This window comes from Erythrolamprus reginae, unplaced genomic scaffold (assembly GCF_031021105.1).
Source record: "Erythrolamprus reginae isolate rEryReg1 unplaced genomic scaffold, rEryReg1.hap1 H_27, whole genome shotgun sequence".
Taxonomy (NCBI): Eukaryota; Metazoa; Chordata; class Lepidosauria; order Squamata; family Dipsadidae; genus Erythrolamprus; species Erythrolamprus reginae.
The window spans coordinates 447608-465197 of record NW_027248481.1 but is presented as its reverse complement, the minus strand read 5'-3'; the positions used below and the strand labels follow the sequence as shown (position 1 = coordinate 465197).

Below are 17590 nucleotides of genomic sequence, written 5' to 3'. Positions count from 1 at the left end.
TGTTTAGTTGACGGGACCAAGAGAAGACCAACTCTGTGGGACCTAACCGGGCGCTGGGATTCGTGTGGCATAAGGCAGTCTCGAAATGCCATCTGACGGGCCCTAGGGGTAGCACCTTCTCTGTGGCAGCTCCAATCCTCTGGAATCAGGTCCCCCCAGAGATTCGTGCCACTCCCACTCTCTTGGCCTTTCATAAAGCCTTAGAAATACACCTCTGCCGGCAGGCTTGGGGTCATTGAGCATTACCTCATGCTCCGGTCAATGCTATGAATCTTAAGGTCTTAAGCATAAAACTTATCAGGAAAGACTTAATGAACTCAACCTGTATAGTCTGGAGGACAGAAGGGAAAGTAGGGGACGTGGGTGAAACTTTTAAATGTGTTAAAGGGTTAAATAAGGTTCAGGGGGGAAGTGTTTTTAATAGGAAAGTGAACACAAGAACAAGGGGGCACAATCTGAGGTTAGTTGGGGGAAAGATCAGAAGCCACGTGAGAAAATATTATTTTACTGAAAGAGTAGTAGATGCTTGGAACAAATTTCCAGGAGACGTGGTGGGTAAATCCGCAGTAACTGAATTTAAACATGCCTGGGATAAACATATATCCATCCTAAGATAAAATACAGGAAGTAGTTTAAGGGCAGACTAGATGGACCATGAGGTCTTTTTCTGCCGTCAATCTTCTATGTTTCTATGAATGATTGATAGTGAACAAGTGTTAGTCTAATGTGGGGGTTTTAGACTTGGTTTTGTATTGTTTTTAGGTTTATTGCAGTGGTCCCCAACCTTTTTTCCACCAGGGACCAGTTTCACCAAGACAATTTTTCTATGGCCCGGTGGGGACAGAAAGGGGTGTGGTTGGGGGACGGGATTAAGCATGGGGGTGTAGCTTATCGTTCCACTGCCTCTCTTTCCTCCCCCCCCCTTTTAATTTTGCAGGGGAGCCGAGGTGACAGAGGGAGGAAGGCTAAGAGGGTATGGTTTCCTGTCTCTTTCCCCTCCCGTTCACTCGGGACCGCCGTTTGCCTCCAGCCGAGGCGGTCCACCTGAGGGAGAAAACTTTTGCTTGCTTGCTTCGTTCCTTCCATCAGTTTCAGAGGACACCCCCCCCCCCCCGCCTGCTCCGGCTGGGTTTGCAGCAAATAATCCCAGAGGTGGGGGAGGTGCCTCCACGGACACAGTTGCCTTCCTTTGCAATCGCTGCCTGCTTGGAGCGCCCACCACTGCCAGGTCCGGTAATTTTCTTGAAGCAAGGAATCCTTCCAAAAGAAAATTACCAGAGCTGGTGGTGGGGGCTTCATGGCCACACGCACACCCCTGGCTTCGCTCCCACCCAGGCCCCCGGGAAAGCCTAGCAAAAAAAGAGCTGCACAATGCCAAAGCCTTTCCGTCTGAGCTGCAGGCAGAGCGAGGGCTTTGCGAGGAGGAAATAGACCACTTTTGATGAGGGAAGAAAGACAGGAAAGGAAGGAAGCAAGCAAGCAAAAGTTTTCTCGGCCCGAGGCAAACAGCGGTCCCGAGTGAACGGGAGGGGAAAGAGATAGGAAACAGCTTGGCACTCGCCAGCTCCACAGCAGCTGCTAACTCTGCGGACCGGTGCAACATGCCCCACGGCCCGGTACTGGTCCACGGCCCGGCGGTTGGGGACCCCTGGTTTATTGGGTTTGTCTGATGTGTATTATATTGATTTTGACATGTAAGCTGCCCTGAGTCCACAGAAGGGCGGCTTAGAAATCCAATCAATCAATGAATCAATCAGCAAACAAACAAAAATATAAATATGGATATAAATGTAAATGTGAATAGGAATATGATTATAAATATAATAATTAATAATAATTTATTAGATTTGTATGCCGCCCCTCTCCGAAGACTTGGGGCGGCTCACAACAATAATAAAAACAATATTATAGTATAACAAATCTAATATTAAAAAACATATAAAACCCTATCATTATTTAAAAAACCAAACAACGCATTCATGCCAAACATAAAACAAAGTATAAAAGAGCCTGGGGGAAAGGTGTCTCAACTCCCCCATGCCTGGCGGTATAAGTGAGTCTTGAGTAGTTTACGAAAGATAGGGAGGGTGGGGGCAATTCTAATTTCCGGGGGGAGTTGATTCCAGAGGGCCGGGGCTGCCACAGAGAAGGCTCTTCCCCTGGGGCCCGCCAAATATAAATATAAATAAATAATATAAATATAAATATTAATATAAATATAAATAATATAAATACTGTATAAATAATATAAATATAAATAATAATATAAATAATATAAATATAAATGTAAACTAATAAAATAAAATAAAATAAAATGCAAGGGCAAATCCCTTCCCAAAAACCTTGCCAAGAAAACCGCAGGGATTGGCCCAAGAAATGGGCAGCGGTCAGAAACTGACTCAAAGGCACACACATACGCACACAAGCCTAGCATGAAGCATCATTCCATCTGCTGCTTCCTGCTTATGACTGAACCATAGGTGGCTGTCATAGGTGTAAACCTAGCCACCTGCCTAAATATATATAAGAATGTCAACCTATGGGAGACTGGGGAGAAAAACAATGTTCTCAGCAGGAAGATTCTGCCATTGTTGCTTCCCTGAAGAACTTCAACAGCCTCATCTATATTAGGATTCATGCCCCAAAGCAAGACAAAATGAGGGTTGACGGGCTAACTGCATGACTTCCACACATTATCCATAGGAGCAGAGTCATCCGATCTGTTTCCCCAGCAGAAGCAGGTCTGCTTCTTGAATGTGTTCCAAGCACATTAAGGTGGAAAGCAACAGACGGTTCACTTGGGAAGCTTTAATCTCTTACCTCGGCATTCGTAGGAGCCTTCTGTATTGACACAAAACTGGTTGCTGCGACAGTGTGCCATATCAGTGCCACATTCGTCTATGTCTGTAAGAGAGACAGAGAGATCAAGAGAGATCAGGAGGGAAGTGTTTTTAATAGGAAAGTGAACACAAGAACAAGGGGACACAATCTGAAGTTAGTTTATTTATTTTTATTTATTTATTACTTAGATTTGTATGCCGCCCCTCTCCGAAGACTCGGGGCGGCTCACAACATGTAGAAACAAATCATAAGTAAACAGACAAATTTAAAAATATTTAAATATTTAAAAAAACCCATATGCTAACAGACGCACACACAGACATACCATGCATAAATTAAACATGCCCAGGGGGAGATGTTTCAGTTCCCCCATGCCTGACGGCAAAGGTGGGTTTTAAGGAGTTTACGGAAGGCAGGAAGAGTAGGGGCAGTCCTAATCTCCAGGGGGAGTTGGTTCCAGAGGGCCGGTGCCGCCACAGAGAAGGCTCTTCCCCTGGGGCCCGCCAACCGACACTGTTTAGTTGACGGGACCCGGAGAAGGCCCACTCTGTGGGACCTAATCGGTCGCTGGGATTCGTGCGGCAGGAGGCGTCTCGGAGATATTCTGGTCCAATGCCATGAAGGGCTTTAAAGGTCATAACCAACACTTTGAATTGTGACCGGAAACTGATCGGCAGCCAATGCAGACTGCGGAGTGATGATGAAACATGGGCATACCTAGGTAAGCCCATGACTGCTCTCGCAGCTGCATTTTGCACGATCTGAAGTTTCCGAACACTTTTCAAAGGTAGCCCCATGTAGAGAGCATTACAGTAGTTGAACCTCGAGGTGATGAGGGCATGAGTGACTGTGAGCAATGAGTCCCGGTCCAGATAGGGCCGCAACTGGTGCACCAGGCGAACCTGGGCAAACGCCCCCCTCGCCACAGCTGAGAGATGTTGTTCTAATGTGAGCTGTGGATCGAGGAGGACGCCCAAGTTGCGGACCCTCTCTGAGGGGGTCAATAATTCCCCCCCCCAGGGTAATGGATGGACAGATGGGATTGTCCTTGGGAGGCAAAACCCACAGCCACTCCGTCTTATCCGGGTTGAGCTTGAGTCTGTTGACACCCATCCAGGCCCCAACAGCCTCCAGGCACCGGCACATCACTTCCACCGCTTCGTTGACTGGGCATGGGGTGGAGATGTAAAGCTGGGTATCATCCGCGTATTGATGATACCTCACCCCATGCCCTTGGATGATCTCGCCCAGCGGTTTCATGTAGATATTAAATAGCAGGGGGGAGAGGACCGACCCCTGAGGCACCCCACAAGGGAGAGACCTTGGAGCCGACCTCTGACCCCCCACTAACACCGACTGCGACCGGCCAGAGAGGTAGGAGGAGAACCACTGGAGAACAGTGCCTCCCACTCCCAACCCCTCCAGCCGGTGCGGAAGGATACCATGGTCGATGGTATCGAAAGCCGCTGAGAGGTCAAGGAGCACCAGGACAGAGGATAAACCCCTGTCCCGGGCCCGCCAGAGATCATCCATCAACGCGACCAAAGCGGTTTCCGTGCTGTAACCGGGCCTGAAACCCGACTGCTGGGGACCTAGATAATCAGCTTCTTCCAAGGACCACTGGAGCTGGAGTGCCACCACCTTCTCGACAACCTTCCCCATAAAGGGAAGGTTGGAGACTGGACGATAGTTATTAAGCACAGCTGGGTCCAGGGAGGGCTTCTTGAGGAGGGGGCGCACAAGCGCTTCTTTATAGAGTGATGGAAAAACTCCCCTCCCCAAGGAAGCGTTGGTAATCTCCTGGGCCCAGCTCCGTGTCACCTCCCTGCTGGCCGAAACCAACCAGGAGGGACACGGATCCAGTAAACAGGTGGCGGAACTCACAGCTCCAATGGCCTTGTCCACTTCATCAGGTGTCACCAGATCAAACTCTTCCCAGACAGGTGGACAAGTACGTGCCCCAGTCACCTCGACTGACTCGTTGTCAGTCGACTCTGTTTTACAATTGGAGTCGAGGTCGGCCCGAATCTGAGCGACTTTATCAGCGAAAAACGTGTTAAAATCCTCGGCACTACTCTGTAAGGGCTCCCCAACTCCCCCCTGGTTAAGAAGGGAGCGGGTCACCCTAAACAGAGCGGCCGGGCGGGATTCCGCTGATGCAATCAAGGCGGCATGGTACGCGCATCTTGCCGCCTTGAGCGCCACTTTGTAAGTCTTAATAAAAGCTCTTACAAGTGTTCGATCGGATTCAGACCATGAGATTCAGTTGGGGGAAAGATCAAAAGCAACGTGAGAAAATATTATTTTACTGAAAGAGTAGTAGATCCTTGGAACAAACTTCCAGCAGATGTGGTAGATAAATCCACAGTAACTGAATTTAAACATGCCTGGGATAAACATATATCCATCCTCAGATAAAATACAGAAAATAGTATAAGGGCAGACTAGATGGACCATGAGGTCTTTTTCTGCCGTCAGACTTCTATGTTTCTATAGAGAGATCAATATTTTCTCTCCCTCTTTCCTCTACTCTCTCCATTCTGACTGAGGGATCTTAAGATTCTCCTTTGAGCTTTTGCATGTTGCTGTTACTACTACTACTACTACTACTACTACTACTACTACTACTACTACTATTACTACCAGAGTTAGAAGGGATCTTCTAGTCCAACCCATGTTTAGGCAGGAAACTCTCCATTACTTTAGACAAATGGTTATCTAACAGCTTCTTAAAAACTTTTGGAGGCACTGATTAATTGTTCTCACTGTCAGGAAATTTCTCCTTAGTTCTAAGTTACTTCTCTCCTTATTTAGTTTCCACCCATTGCTTCTTGTCCTATCCTCAGGTGTTTTGGAGAATAGGTTGACTCCTTCTACTTTGTGGCTGCCCCTGAGATATTGGAACACTGCTATTGTGTCTCCCCTGGTCCTTCTTTTCTTATAAATTTTACTTATTAAATTTATTATGGCTGTCAGAGTTATTTTGAATTTTTGTTGGAAACATGGCGGATACCAAGCACTGGGTAGTTTTCTCAATAAAGACACAACAGCAGGAGTTCTTTCTTCAGAAGACTCTTCAGTATCAAAAAGTAATTATTCACTATATTACAGAACAAACCACCAACCAACCAACTACCATCAGACCACACTATGCTAAACTACTAAGCCAAACAAACCATCAAACCAGACCAAACCCACACAAAAGGTGTATTACATTATATACTTGTACTGACCAATCAGATCATAGAACAGATTGCATCATTCTGCTGAAGCAACATGACTCAGCATTCACTTTACTTTTACTGTACAGTGGTACCTCGTGATACCAACCCCTCGTGATACGAACATCTCGAGATACGAACCCAGGGTTCGGAAATATTTTGCCTCTTCTTACGAACTTTTTCCAGCTTACGAACCCACCGCAGATCGCAAAATGGCGCTCCGCTGGGCGCCGCCGCCCGGCTGTCACCTTTTAAAACAGCCGGTGGGCTTTTCGGCATTCTCCCGAATGCCGAACCCAGAAGTTCGGCAAAAGTTCGGGTTCAGGTTCTGGAGGCCGCCGAGAAGCGCCCGGCTGTTTTAGAAGGTTACAGCCGGGCGGCGGCGCCCGGCGGAGCGCCGTTTTTGCAATCGGCAGCGGCATTTTCGGCCAATCTGGAGGCTGAAACGGAGGTGGGGAATCCCAATAGGGAATTCCATGGGCGGAGCTTTGACGTCACGAAGACGTCCTTCCTGATCAGCTGAAATGTGGTCTCCAGGAAGGAAGTCTTCGTGACGTCAAAGCTCCGCCCATGGAATTCCCTATTGGGATTCCCCACCTCCGTTTCAGCTTCCAGATCGGCCAAAAATTGCACTGAAAGAAATAACTTAAGATCATTTTTCATACTTACAACTGGAGCAGCATCCCCGTGGTCATGTGATCAAAGTTAGGATGCTTGGTTCATATTTATGATGACAGCTGTAGTGTCATGTGATCCCCTATTGCGAAGTCAATGGGAAGCCAGATTCACTTTGCAACGGTGTTTCTAACTCCCCCCCATGTTTTTCACACTTACGACCTTTACCGCTTGGCAACTGGTACATATTTATGGTGTTTGCAGTATTTGGGGATCATGTGACCCACTTTTGTGACCTTCCAACAAACAAAGTCCATGGGAAAGCCAGCTTTACTTAACAACGTTTTTACTAATTTAACAACTGCAGCGATTCACTTAACAACTGTGACAAGAAAGGTTGTAAAATGGGACAAAACCCATTTAACAACTGCCTTGGCTTAATCATAATAAATATTGTGCTCAATTGTGCTCCCAGGTTGTAGACTACCTATCTCCATGATTATTTAGTGAATGCAGTATAGATAGCCCTTGTCTTACAATTTTAACAGAGCCTCCCAATTATTCTCATAGGTCAGGGCAATCGTTAAATGACCGATTCAATTTTGTGACCATTCTTTTTTGCAGCAGTCTTTAAGACAGTTGTTAAGTTCACCATGGAACATTTTCATCAAAAATGTCATAAATCAGGGTCAGTCGTGACTGTCGAACATTACAAACAGCCCTTAAAGCTGGCCAGTTCCCAAGTTCCCAAAATTCAGTCTCTCAGTCTGTCTGTCTGTGGAGGGGGGGGGGAGGAACTGGCTTATAAACCCCTTTTTGTGTGTGTGTGGGGGGTGCCTATTATGTTTTTGAAAGTCACTAAGTGACCGGTCATAAATCAAGGACTACCTGTACCCTATCCAGAAGCAAAGGGTCTTTGAAGGAATTTCTTCCTTTTCAAACATCACCAAGTCGATTCCAAATTATTTCTGGGTCACAGGTGTTAGTACTTTGTATAAAATAGTTGGGTTGGCAATATATAAATAAGCTAACAATGAATATTTGTTTGTATTAAAGTACTATAGCTTTAAGAGGTAGTGTTGCAAATTGCCACAAGAGGGAGCCAGAAGCTCTATTGAAAAAGAGCCACCCCGAGTCTGCGGAGAGGGGCGGCATACAAATCTAGATAATAAATAAATAAATAAATAAATAAATAAATAAATAAATAAATAAATAAATAAATAAATAAAGCATGATTCTCTCTCTGCTCTCTCTGTTATCTGTCTGTTTGGTATTTCTGACTGCTATAGTAAGAACTGTGTGTTCAATGAGGGTTTATGTATTTGTGAACTGTGCAAGTAAGGCTTGTAGTATTGTTAAACTGAATCATTACTCATATCTCCTGATTAACTACTGGATATCTGCTAGGATTCCACGTTTCCTTTGCGCATGGGCATCCTCTATAACTCAGTGATCACTCTGCACACTCCTTTACACCAGGCTCACCGATGCATCGTAGGTTGTGCAGCATCCAGCCTCTCTTGCAGCGAAGGCAGCTGGTATCCTCAGGGCCTGAACAGCGCCCACAGGCCCGGTAGCACTCTGGGTGGGAGAGAGAATTGGGTGAAAGGGAACACAGTTTACAAGTGAGCTGGGTTGGAAGCTTGAAGAAAACACAATTCCCATTTGTATGCCTCCCGGCCAACCTGCCACATAAACTACAGTCATTTTTTTTTTTTAAAAAAACCTTTGCTTTGGGATGAGTAGGTTGCAAATCTGTTGTTTTTATTGACAGATAACATTAAGTGTGTGGTGGGGGTACACATAAATGCATGTGAGGTGCTAAAAATGTAACTGTAAATATACTTATTTATTTATTTATTTATTTTATTTATTTATTTTGTCCAATACACAAAGAGTTTTAGTGGGTATATATATATATATATATATACCTGAAGGGATTGGATACTGTAGCCTAGAGGATAATTATCTGCCTTACAAGGCAAAGGTTGCAGGTTGAAGTCCCAGTGGGTACGGCTAGCTGATGAGGCCAAAATAAGGCTGAAATAGATCTATCCTAGTCTCCCTTAATTTTCAAATTCAGCAAAAAAACATGTGACAGACACACACACAGACATAGTAAAATACATGATGAAGGTTATAAAGGAGATACTCATAGTAAAATATATCTATGAAAGAATAGAAAAGAAGATATAGGAATAGAAGAAAGGTATAGGAGATATAGGAGAGCAATAGGACAGGGGACGGAAGGCACTCTAGTGCACTTGTACTCGCCCCTTAATGACCTCTTAGGAATCTGGATAGGTCAACCGTAGATAATCTAAGGGTAAAGTGTTGGGGGCTTGGGGATGACACTAATGAGTTCCACGCTTCAACAACTCGGTTACTGAAGTCATATTTTTTACAGTCAAGTTTGGAGCGGTTAATATTAAGTTTAAATCTGTTGTGTGACAGGCAGGACGTTGCAGCATATGATCTTGTGGGCAATACTTAGATCATGTTTAAGGCGTCTTAGTTCTAGGCTTTCTAGGCCCAGGATTGAAAGTCTAGTCTCGTAGGGTATTCTGTTTCAAGTGGAGGAGTGAATGGCTCTTCTGGTGAAGTATCTTTGGACATTTTCAAGAGTGTTAATGTCTGAGATGCGATAGTATTAATACAACATTGACTGGGTTGATTGTGAAAGTTTAATTTGTTTGCTCTGGAAAGCTTTTAAAGCAGACCGTATTTAAAACACAGTCTTGAAGAAATTCCGTGACAGAACAATTAATCCATGGAACAGCTTTTCTCTAGAAGTTGTGAATGCCCCAACACTGGAAGCTTTTAAGAAGATGTTGGATAACCATTTGTCTGAAGTGGTGTAGGGTTTCTTGCCTAAGCAGGGGGTTGGACTAGAAGACCTCCAAGGTCCCTTCCAACTCTGTTATTCTATTGTAAAATGCAACATTTCTAGGGTGGTGTAAGGTAATTTATTGAGTTTGGTGTGTGTCTAGGCAGGCACGCTGCATGTTCTTGTGTTTGTTGCTATAAAGATAATGTTCCTCATTACCTTACAACGCTAAGAGAAATACCAGCAATCCCTCTGCTTTTTCTTTATTTCCCTTTATCTCTTCTTATATGTAAGAAAAAGCATTGCTAAAAATACAGTTCCTTTACTGAGCCTGGACTTGTAGGCTGCAGTTATTTTAATTAATGATTGTACCTCATGATTCTTGACAGATGTATCTTTTCTTTTGTGTACACTGAGAGCATAGTCACCAATGACAAATTCCTTGTGTGTCCAATCATTTTGGCCAATAAAGAATTCTATTCTATTCTATTCTATTCTTTTTTAAAAAATCTACATTTGCTGCTTGCTAAATGCATGGGTGCAAGTGAACAAAAAGGAATTGTGCTAATTAAAAAGAAACTAAGGAGATTAACTCCTGTCTTTGTCTAAGAAGCTGCTGACAAAATGACCAAAAGTTTATTTTAATTTTTAAAAACCCTCGAATCTGCCATTCTGGCTGATAAGAGGTTCTAATATAAAGCAATTTTTGAGTCAGCAAAAGCAAAGATGTGGTCCAATGATTTTCTGGAGGAATTGATCCTAACATTTTCAAAATCATCCCCTTAATTTAATTTTCTGGTAATTCTTACTCAGCGTGGTTCTGCAATGTAGCAGAAGTGCTGTTTTCTATGGCCAGAAAACTTGAAACGTTCAGAGAAACCTCACTTTTTCATTTTTCATTTCATTGAAAAACCAAAAACAAATAAAGCACTGTAAAGCGTTATATACTGTATTTTCATCCTCCCACCCCGAAAAGAGGGTGGATATGTTGTACCGAAGCCCAACCCCCACCTGCAGAGAGATCTTGGGTGCTGAGGAATGGCAAAAATGTGCATTTTTGTAAAACAAAATGGCCCCTTTTCACAAAAATATGGCCATTTTTGGCATCCCCCAGCACCCAGGAGCTCCCTGCAGTCTTCCCAGACCCTTTCCCCACCCACTTTTTATGAAAAAACGGGCAGAAAACGGCCTGTTTTTCACAAAAATTGAGCTGTTTTTGTCTTCTAATTACCCATCTAGCATGACTGGAGGAGGAATTCTGTGAGTTGAAGTCCACTAGTGTTAAAGCTGTCAAATTTGAAGACCCCTGAGTTGGGGGTTAGGAGTGCAAGGGTCTTCAAACTTGGCAAGTTGAAGATTTGTGAACTTCAACTCCCATTCCTGAGCCAGCATGACTGGAGGAGGAATTCTGGGAGTTGAAGTCCACAAGTCTTAAAGCTGTCAAGTTTGAAGTTTGTAAAAAGTGTACATGGTTGCAAAAAGCATACATGTTTGTAAAAAGTATTCTGCTACACTGGTATTTTATTAAATTATAATACATTACTACAGCATTTGGTTCATGTAGTGCAGAGGTCCCCAAACCTGGCAACTTTAAGACTTGTGGACTTCAACTCCCAGAATTCTCCAGCCATGCTATGCTGGCTGGAGAATTCTGGGAGTTGAAGTTCACAAGTCTTGAAGTTGCCAAGTTTGGGGACCTCTGATGTAGTGTATTCAAGAGAGGCAGACAGCCGATGCAATAACCAACTTTATTGGGAAAACAATTACCACAGAAAGAGAACAACTTACAAAATGGCAGGTTATTTATACTGCCCTGCTAACCAATCAGGATCGTACTCTTTTCCTGCCGAATATCGCCCCCTGCTGTTGCTAGGGACATGGCAGTTCAGAATACTTTTTTCTTTGTTTTCCACCTCTAAAATCTCCGGTGCGAAAAATAAGGCAAGTCTAAGTGCTAGTGCTATTGGCCAGATTTCAAAAATGATTTGCCATTGTTTCCTTCCTAGGACTCAGAGAAGTGACTGGCCCAAGGTCACCCAGCTGGCTTTGTGCCTGTGACATCCTGGTTTCGCACCCAATGTTTCTCCACTTACACCCAACTGGCTCATAGCAAGACATTACAGAATGACAATTCCCCCCAACCTTCCCCAGCCCAGCACAAACACTCTACATACCCGCACATACCAGGTGGCTGTCATTGCGAGCAGCTTCATAGTAGCCATCCCCACACTCGGAGCAAAAGGGACCGCCGTAGCCGGTCTGACACATGCAAAGACCCGTGCCCCCTCGTGTGCCATCGCCGTCACATTGCCCGTATCCGCTACAAGGCTTCTCGGTACCCCCAGGGCAGGCTGAAGAGAGATGGAAATCAGATGTGGAAACCGATATGGCACTTGGCTCTACTCTGCAGGGCTCGGATTTCTTAACTCATAGAAACATAGAAGATTGGCAAAATTGAATGGGTCCAAAGACGGGCTACAAGAATGGTGGAAGGTCTTAAGCATAAAACGTATCAGGAAAGACTTAATGAACTCAATCTGTATAGTCTGGAGGACAGAAGGAAAAGGGGGGACATGATCGAAACATTTAAATATGTTAAAGGGTTAAATAAGGTCCAGGAGGGAAGTGTTTTTAATAGGAAAGTGAACACAAGAACAAGGGGACACAATCTGAAGTTAGTTGGGGGAAAGATCAAAAGCAACGTGAGAAAATATTATTTTACTGAAGGAGTAGTAGATCCTTGGAACAAATGTCCAGCCGACATGGTTGATAAATCCACAGTAACTGAATTTAAACATGCCTGGAGATCCTAAGATAAAATACAGGAAATAGTATAAGGGCAGACTAGATGGACCATGAGGTCTTTTTCTGCCGTCTGACTTCTATGTTTCTATGTTTCTATTGACGGCAGAAAAAGACCTCATGGACCATCTAGTCTGCCCTTATACCATTTTCTGTATTTTATCTTAGGATGGATATATGTTTATCCCAGGCATGTTTAAATTCAGTTACTTTGGATTTACCAACCACGTCTGCTGGAAATTTGTTCCAAGCATCTACTACTCTTTCAGTAAAATAATATTTTCTCACGTTGCTTCTGATCTTTCCCCCAACTAACCTCAGATTGTGCCCCCTTGTTCTTGTGGTCACTTTCCTATTAAAAACACTTTCCTCCTGAACCTTATTTAACCCTTTAACATATTTAAATGTTTCGATCACGTCCCCCCTTTCCCTTCTGTCCTCCAGACTATACAGTTTGAGTTCATGAAGTCTTTCATGATACATTTTATGCTTAAGACCTTCCACCATTCTTGTAGCCTGTCAACTCACCTCGTATCTTCTCCCCCTTCCACAGACCTACATTTTGCAATCTTAATTTTTTTCCCCTTTACTTTTAAACACTTCAGCCTTGGAAAGAAAGGGATTGCAAGAGAGTAAGCAGGCACACATTGAGGAATACCCAGGCTGTCTGCTTAAGCCCATTCATGAGTGCCATCTGTATCGCTTTCAATGTGTATTCCTCATTGTGTGGCTGCTTATTCTCTTGTAATCCCTTCCTATCCAATGCAAATATTAATTCCCACATTTAGTGCGGGGATAATTAAGCCAACGAGTGGAAGAAGGGGGGGAAAAGGAAAGTAGTTGCAGTCATGTGATTTTTTTCCACTTTAGCAACTGCTTCACTTAATGTCAGACGCGCTGGTCAGTTGTTTTCTAAACGAGGAAAATCTTTATTAAAAAACAAGCCATCTCAGCTAATTATTAGACTTTCATGATCCTTTCCCCCATCTTCTGTCTTCTAGCAATGCTGGGACTCTCTTCATGTCCACCCAGGTAGCCAAATGAAATACTCAAGGGGATTGTTGCTGCTGGGGGATTCACAGGGGTTTGGGAGAACTTGCAGCTAAGATTCTGTTCAGTTCGGAGAACCCCCAAACCCCACTTCCAGTTGGTCCCACCCACCCACCCCATCCTTTCCAGGAGTGTAGGACATGCTCGGAGGCCCGGGGAGAGTGAAAAACAGACCTACCAGAAGTTTGGGAAGGCCGAAAACAGGCCTTTTCCCGCCCTCTGTTGCTAAGGTTCTAGGTAACATCTAAGCTAAATCGGAGTCCAAAGTACTCCCCAAAGTTCCAATTTATTGCTGGAGCCATCCTTGTACCTACACTGGGAAACCTGAATCTGAGTTCCCCACCCAGTTCAAAGTTCACATCTCTTGTCCCCCACCCACAAATGTGTCAAGTTGCCCGCTCAGATTGTGCCAGTGTGGCCAGTCTTTCTTCCGCTTCCACCCAGGTGGATGGGCATAGGATGTCCTTGAACCACTCGAAAGAATGCTTTGTGGCTGCATCAGTTCCCTCATGAAAATCACCCCTCCCAAGTTCCCATAAACATCAGGCTTTCTATAGATAGTGTAGCAAGCCATTAATTTATCACAATTTATCACCATTAATTTATCACCAATTTATCACCGCCAGCTTGACATCTGTAGCCTGGAGAGGCTGTTTTCGCCCTCCCAGAGGCCCAAGGAAAGCCTCCGGAGGCCGGGGAGGGTAAAAACACCCCTCCCGCCATGGTGCAGGAGGCCAACTAGGCCACGCCCACCATGGCCACGCCCACCCAACACCTGGGCAGACAACCCCTTGTTAAAATTTTTGAAGCCCATCCCTGGAAATGCTGCCATGCTATAGTATCAGCAGAAGACATGAAAATACAAAAATATATGCTGCTAAGAAATTAAATCCGGGAGAATAACTGGAATCTTTGCTCCAGCCAGGTTCTGGAGGATCCACATATGAGCTAACAGTCAGAGATGCGCAAAGACCCTTGGAACATCCCTCCCAATAAACTCTAGCAGTCTTAGAAATACTCACTCTGGCAATCAAGGCCATAGGTGCCAGGTGGGCAGCATAACTTCAGGGTATCCATGCACAGCCATTGGAAGAAGTCCGGGTGGCGTTGCTGCCTATATAAAAAACAATAATATTCTGGTTATTGCTACTCCTCATCCCACCATGGTGCAATTTATCAATGATACGAGCTCTGCTCAACTCCCAAGAATGAAACTGCCTTAAGAGTATCTGGGCAGAAGAAGGACACAGATACAAAGTGAAATCATTGGTCCACGTAACACAGGATTGTCTGAAAACTGATTAGTGGTGATATTTGTGGTTTCCTGGCCTACCTGGAGATGCTGGGAGTTAAACTAGGAATTTCTGCAAGTGAAGCAGTATTTTGTCTCTGAATTGTTTTGTTTTTAAATTTAACTTTGCCTGCTGAATGATACGGATCACTGAAGTTCCTCTATTCAACCCCAAACTTGAGTTTTCCTCCTGCTAATATAGGGGGATACTGATACAATCTGTAATAAATAGGGTCCCAGGTTGGGCTTGTTGGATACCAAGTACCATGTTTTTTGGAGTAAAAGAAGCACCTTTTTCCTCCCTAAAAGAGGCTGATAATTTGGGTGCGGCTTATGCTCTGAATGTAGCTTTTTTTCCAGCCCTGATTAGCTGCTAACGATCTTCCCAGCTCTTACCTTGCAGGCTCTTTCATTATTTCTCTCTGTGAAGAATGTTTTCCAAGCCCTAAGTCTTTGCAGGTTTTTTTTCCATTGCTCTACTTGTTCCAAATGTTTCTTTCCAGTCCTAACCAGGTGCTAACAATGTTCCCAGCTCTTACTGGCTTGCAAGCTCTGTCATTGTTACTCTCTGAAAATAATGTTTTCCAAGCCCTAAGTCTTTGCAGGGTTTTTTTTCCATTGCTCTACTTGTTCCAAATGTTTCTTTCCAGTCCTAACCAGGTGCTAACAATGTTCCCAGCTCTTACCGGCTTGCAAGCTCTGTCATTGTTACTCTCTGCAAATAATGTTTTCCAAGCCCTAAGTCTTTACAGTGTTTTTTTCCATTGCTCTACTTGCTTCAAATGTTTCTTTCCAGTCCTAACCAGGTGCTAACAATGTTCCCAGCTCTTACTGGCTTGCAAGCTCTGTCATTGTTACTCTCTGAAAATAATGTTTTCCAAGCCCTAAGTCTTTGCAGGTTTTTTTTCCATTGCTCTACTTGCTTCAAATGTTTCTTTCCAGTCCTAACCAGGTGCTAACAATGTTCCCAGCTCTTACTGGCTTGCAAGCTCTGTCATTGGTACTCTCTGAAAATAATGTTTTCCAAGCCCTAAGTCTTTGCAGGTTTTTTTTCCATTGCTCTACTTGCTTCAAATGTTTCTTTCCAGTCCTAACCAGGTGCTAACAATGTTCCCAGCTCTTACTGGCTTGCAAGCTCTGTCATTGTTACTCTCTGAAAATAATGTTTTCCAAGCCCTAAGTCTTTACAGTGTTTTTTTCCATTGCTCTACTTGCTTCAAATGTTTCTTTCCAGTCCTAACCAGGTGCTAACAATGTTCCCAGCTCTTACTGGCTTGCAAGCTCTGTCATTGTTACTCTCTGAAAATAATGTTTTCCAAGCCCTAAGTCTTTACAGTGTTTTTTTCCATTGCTCTACTTGCTTCAAATGTTTCTTTCCAGGTGCTAATGATGTTCCCAGCTCTTACTGGCTTGCAAGCTTTTTCATTGTTACTCTCGCCAAATAAGGTTTTTTAAAAGACCTAACCAGGGGATAAAATAATGTGCTGAAGCTGACCAGACTAAGGGCGCTAGCCAGATGAATATGTGCTAAGCAGATTCTTTTCCCTATTTTCCTCCCCCAAAATTAAGGTGCATTTTGTACTCTGGTGAGTCTCATATTCTGAAAAATACGGTAAGTTAAAGTTTCCTGTCTGCTTCTTGCTTTTTAACTCACTCATGGAACCACCAGTTTTCTACATGGTCTTCGCTTTGCTCCAGCAGCTGATGGCAGGCAAAATCTGATGTAGAACACACACTTTCCAATACTTCCAACAGACGGGTCTCACTGGGATGGGGAGAAAGAGAAAGCATGAGAATTGAAGGAGTTGGGACAAGGGAATTGAGGGGATTGGAGAAGACAACTCTGTCCTAGAAAGTCTGCTTCATCCAAATAGCCCTCTGTTATCCCCTCTAAGCTAGTGTTATTCAAATTATCACAATCAAAATCAAATTATCACAGATAACCCCCACTCGGTTAAAGACCTCTGTATACTAATAACAAAAGATTTAAGTGCCAAATCCCACTGCAACAACATAGCCAAGAAGGCTTCAAGAGTTGTAAACCTAATCCTACGTAGCTTCTGCTCTGGAAATCTCACACTGCTTACAAGAGCTTACAAAACTTTTGCCAGACACATCCTCGAACACAGCTCATCTGTTTGGAACCCATATCGCATTTCAGACATTAACACCCTTGAAAATGTCCAACGATACTTCACCAGAGGAGCCCTTCATTCCTCCACTCGAAACAGAATACCCTACGAGACTAGACTTTCAATCCTGGGCCTAGAAAGCCTAGAACTAAGACGCCTTAAACAAGATCTAAATTTTGCCCACAAGTTTATATGCTGCAATGTCCTGCCTGTCGGCGACTACTTCAGCTTCAACCACAACAACACAAGAGCACACAACAGATTTAAACTTAATATTAACCGCTCCAAACCTGACTGTAAAAAATATGACTTCAGTAACCGAGTTGTTGAAACGTGGAACTCATTACCGAGCTCCATAGTGTCATCCCCAAACCCCCAACACTTTACCCTTAGAATATCTACGGTTGACCTCTCCAGATTCCTAAGAGGTCAGTAAGGGGCGAGTACAAGTGCACTAGAGTGCCTTCCGTCCCCTGTCCTATTGCTCTCCTATATCTCCTACACCTTTCTTCTATTCCTATATCTCTTCTTCTATTCTTTCATTGATATGTTCTATTACTATATCTTCTTTTCTACTCTTTCATAGATATATTTACTATGAGTATCTCCTCTATCACCTTCATCATGTATTTTACTATGTGTGTGTATGTATATTTATTTATTTTATTTTTTTATTTATTTTATTTTATTTATTTATTTATTTATTTATGTACTGTATTTATTTATTTTTTTATTTATTCGATTTTTATGCCGCTCTTCTCCTTAGACTCAGGGCGGCTTACAACATGTTAGCAATAGCACTTTTTAAAAC

At 43.7% G+C, this 17590-nt stretch overlaps 1 protein-coding gene across 3 annotated transcripts in view; it reads right to left on the bottom strand.

The window, feature by feature from the left end:
* LOC139155526 (protein disulfide isomerase Creld1-like) overlaps nucleotides 1-17590 on the bottom strand; it is a 36601-nt gene that overhangs the window by 9543 nt on the left and 9468 nt on the right. For all 3 annotated transcript variants that reach the window (XM_070730692.1, XM_070730690.1, XM_070730691.1), the window contains 5 exons: nucleotides 16302-16412; nucleotides 14379-14470; nucleotides 11679-11855; nucleotides 8163-8258; nucleotides 2821-2904 (listed from right to left, as the gene is read on the bottom strand). In XM_070730692.1, the coding sequence (XP_070586793.1) occupies nucleotides 2821-2904; nucleotides 8163-8258; nucleotides 11679-11855; nucleotides 14379-14470; nucleotides 16302-16412 (560 nt within the window). The remainder of the gene's footprint in view (nucleotides 1-2820; nucleotides 2905-8162; nucleotides 8259-11678; nucleotides 11856-14378; nucleotides 14471-16301; nucleotides 16413-17590) is intronic.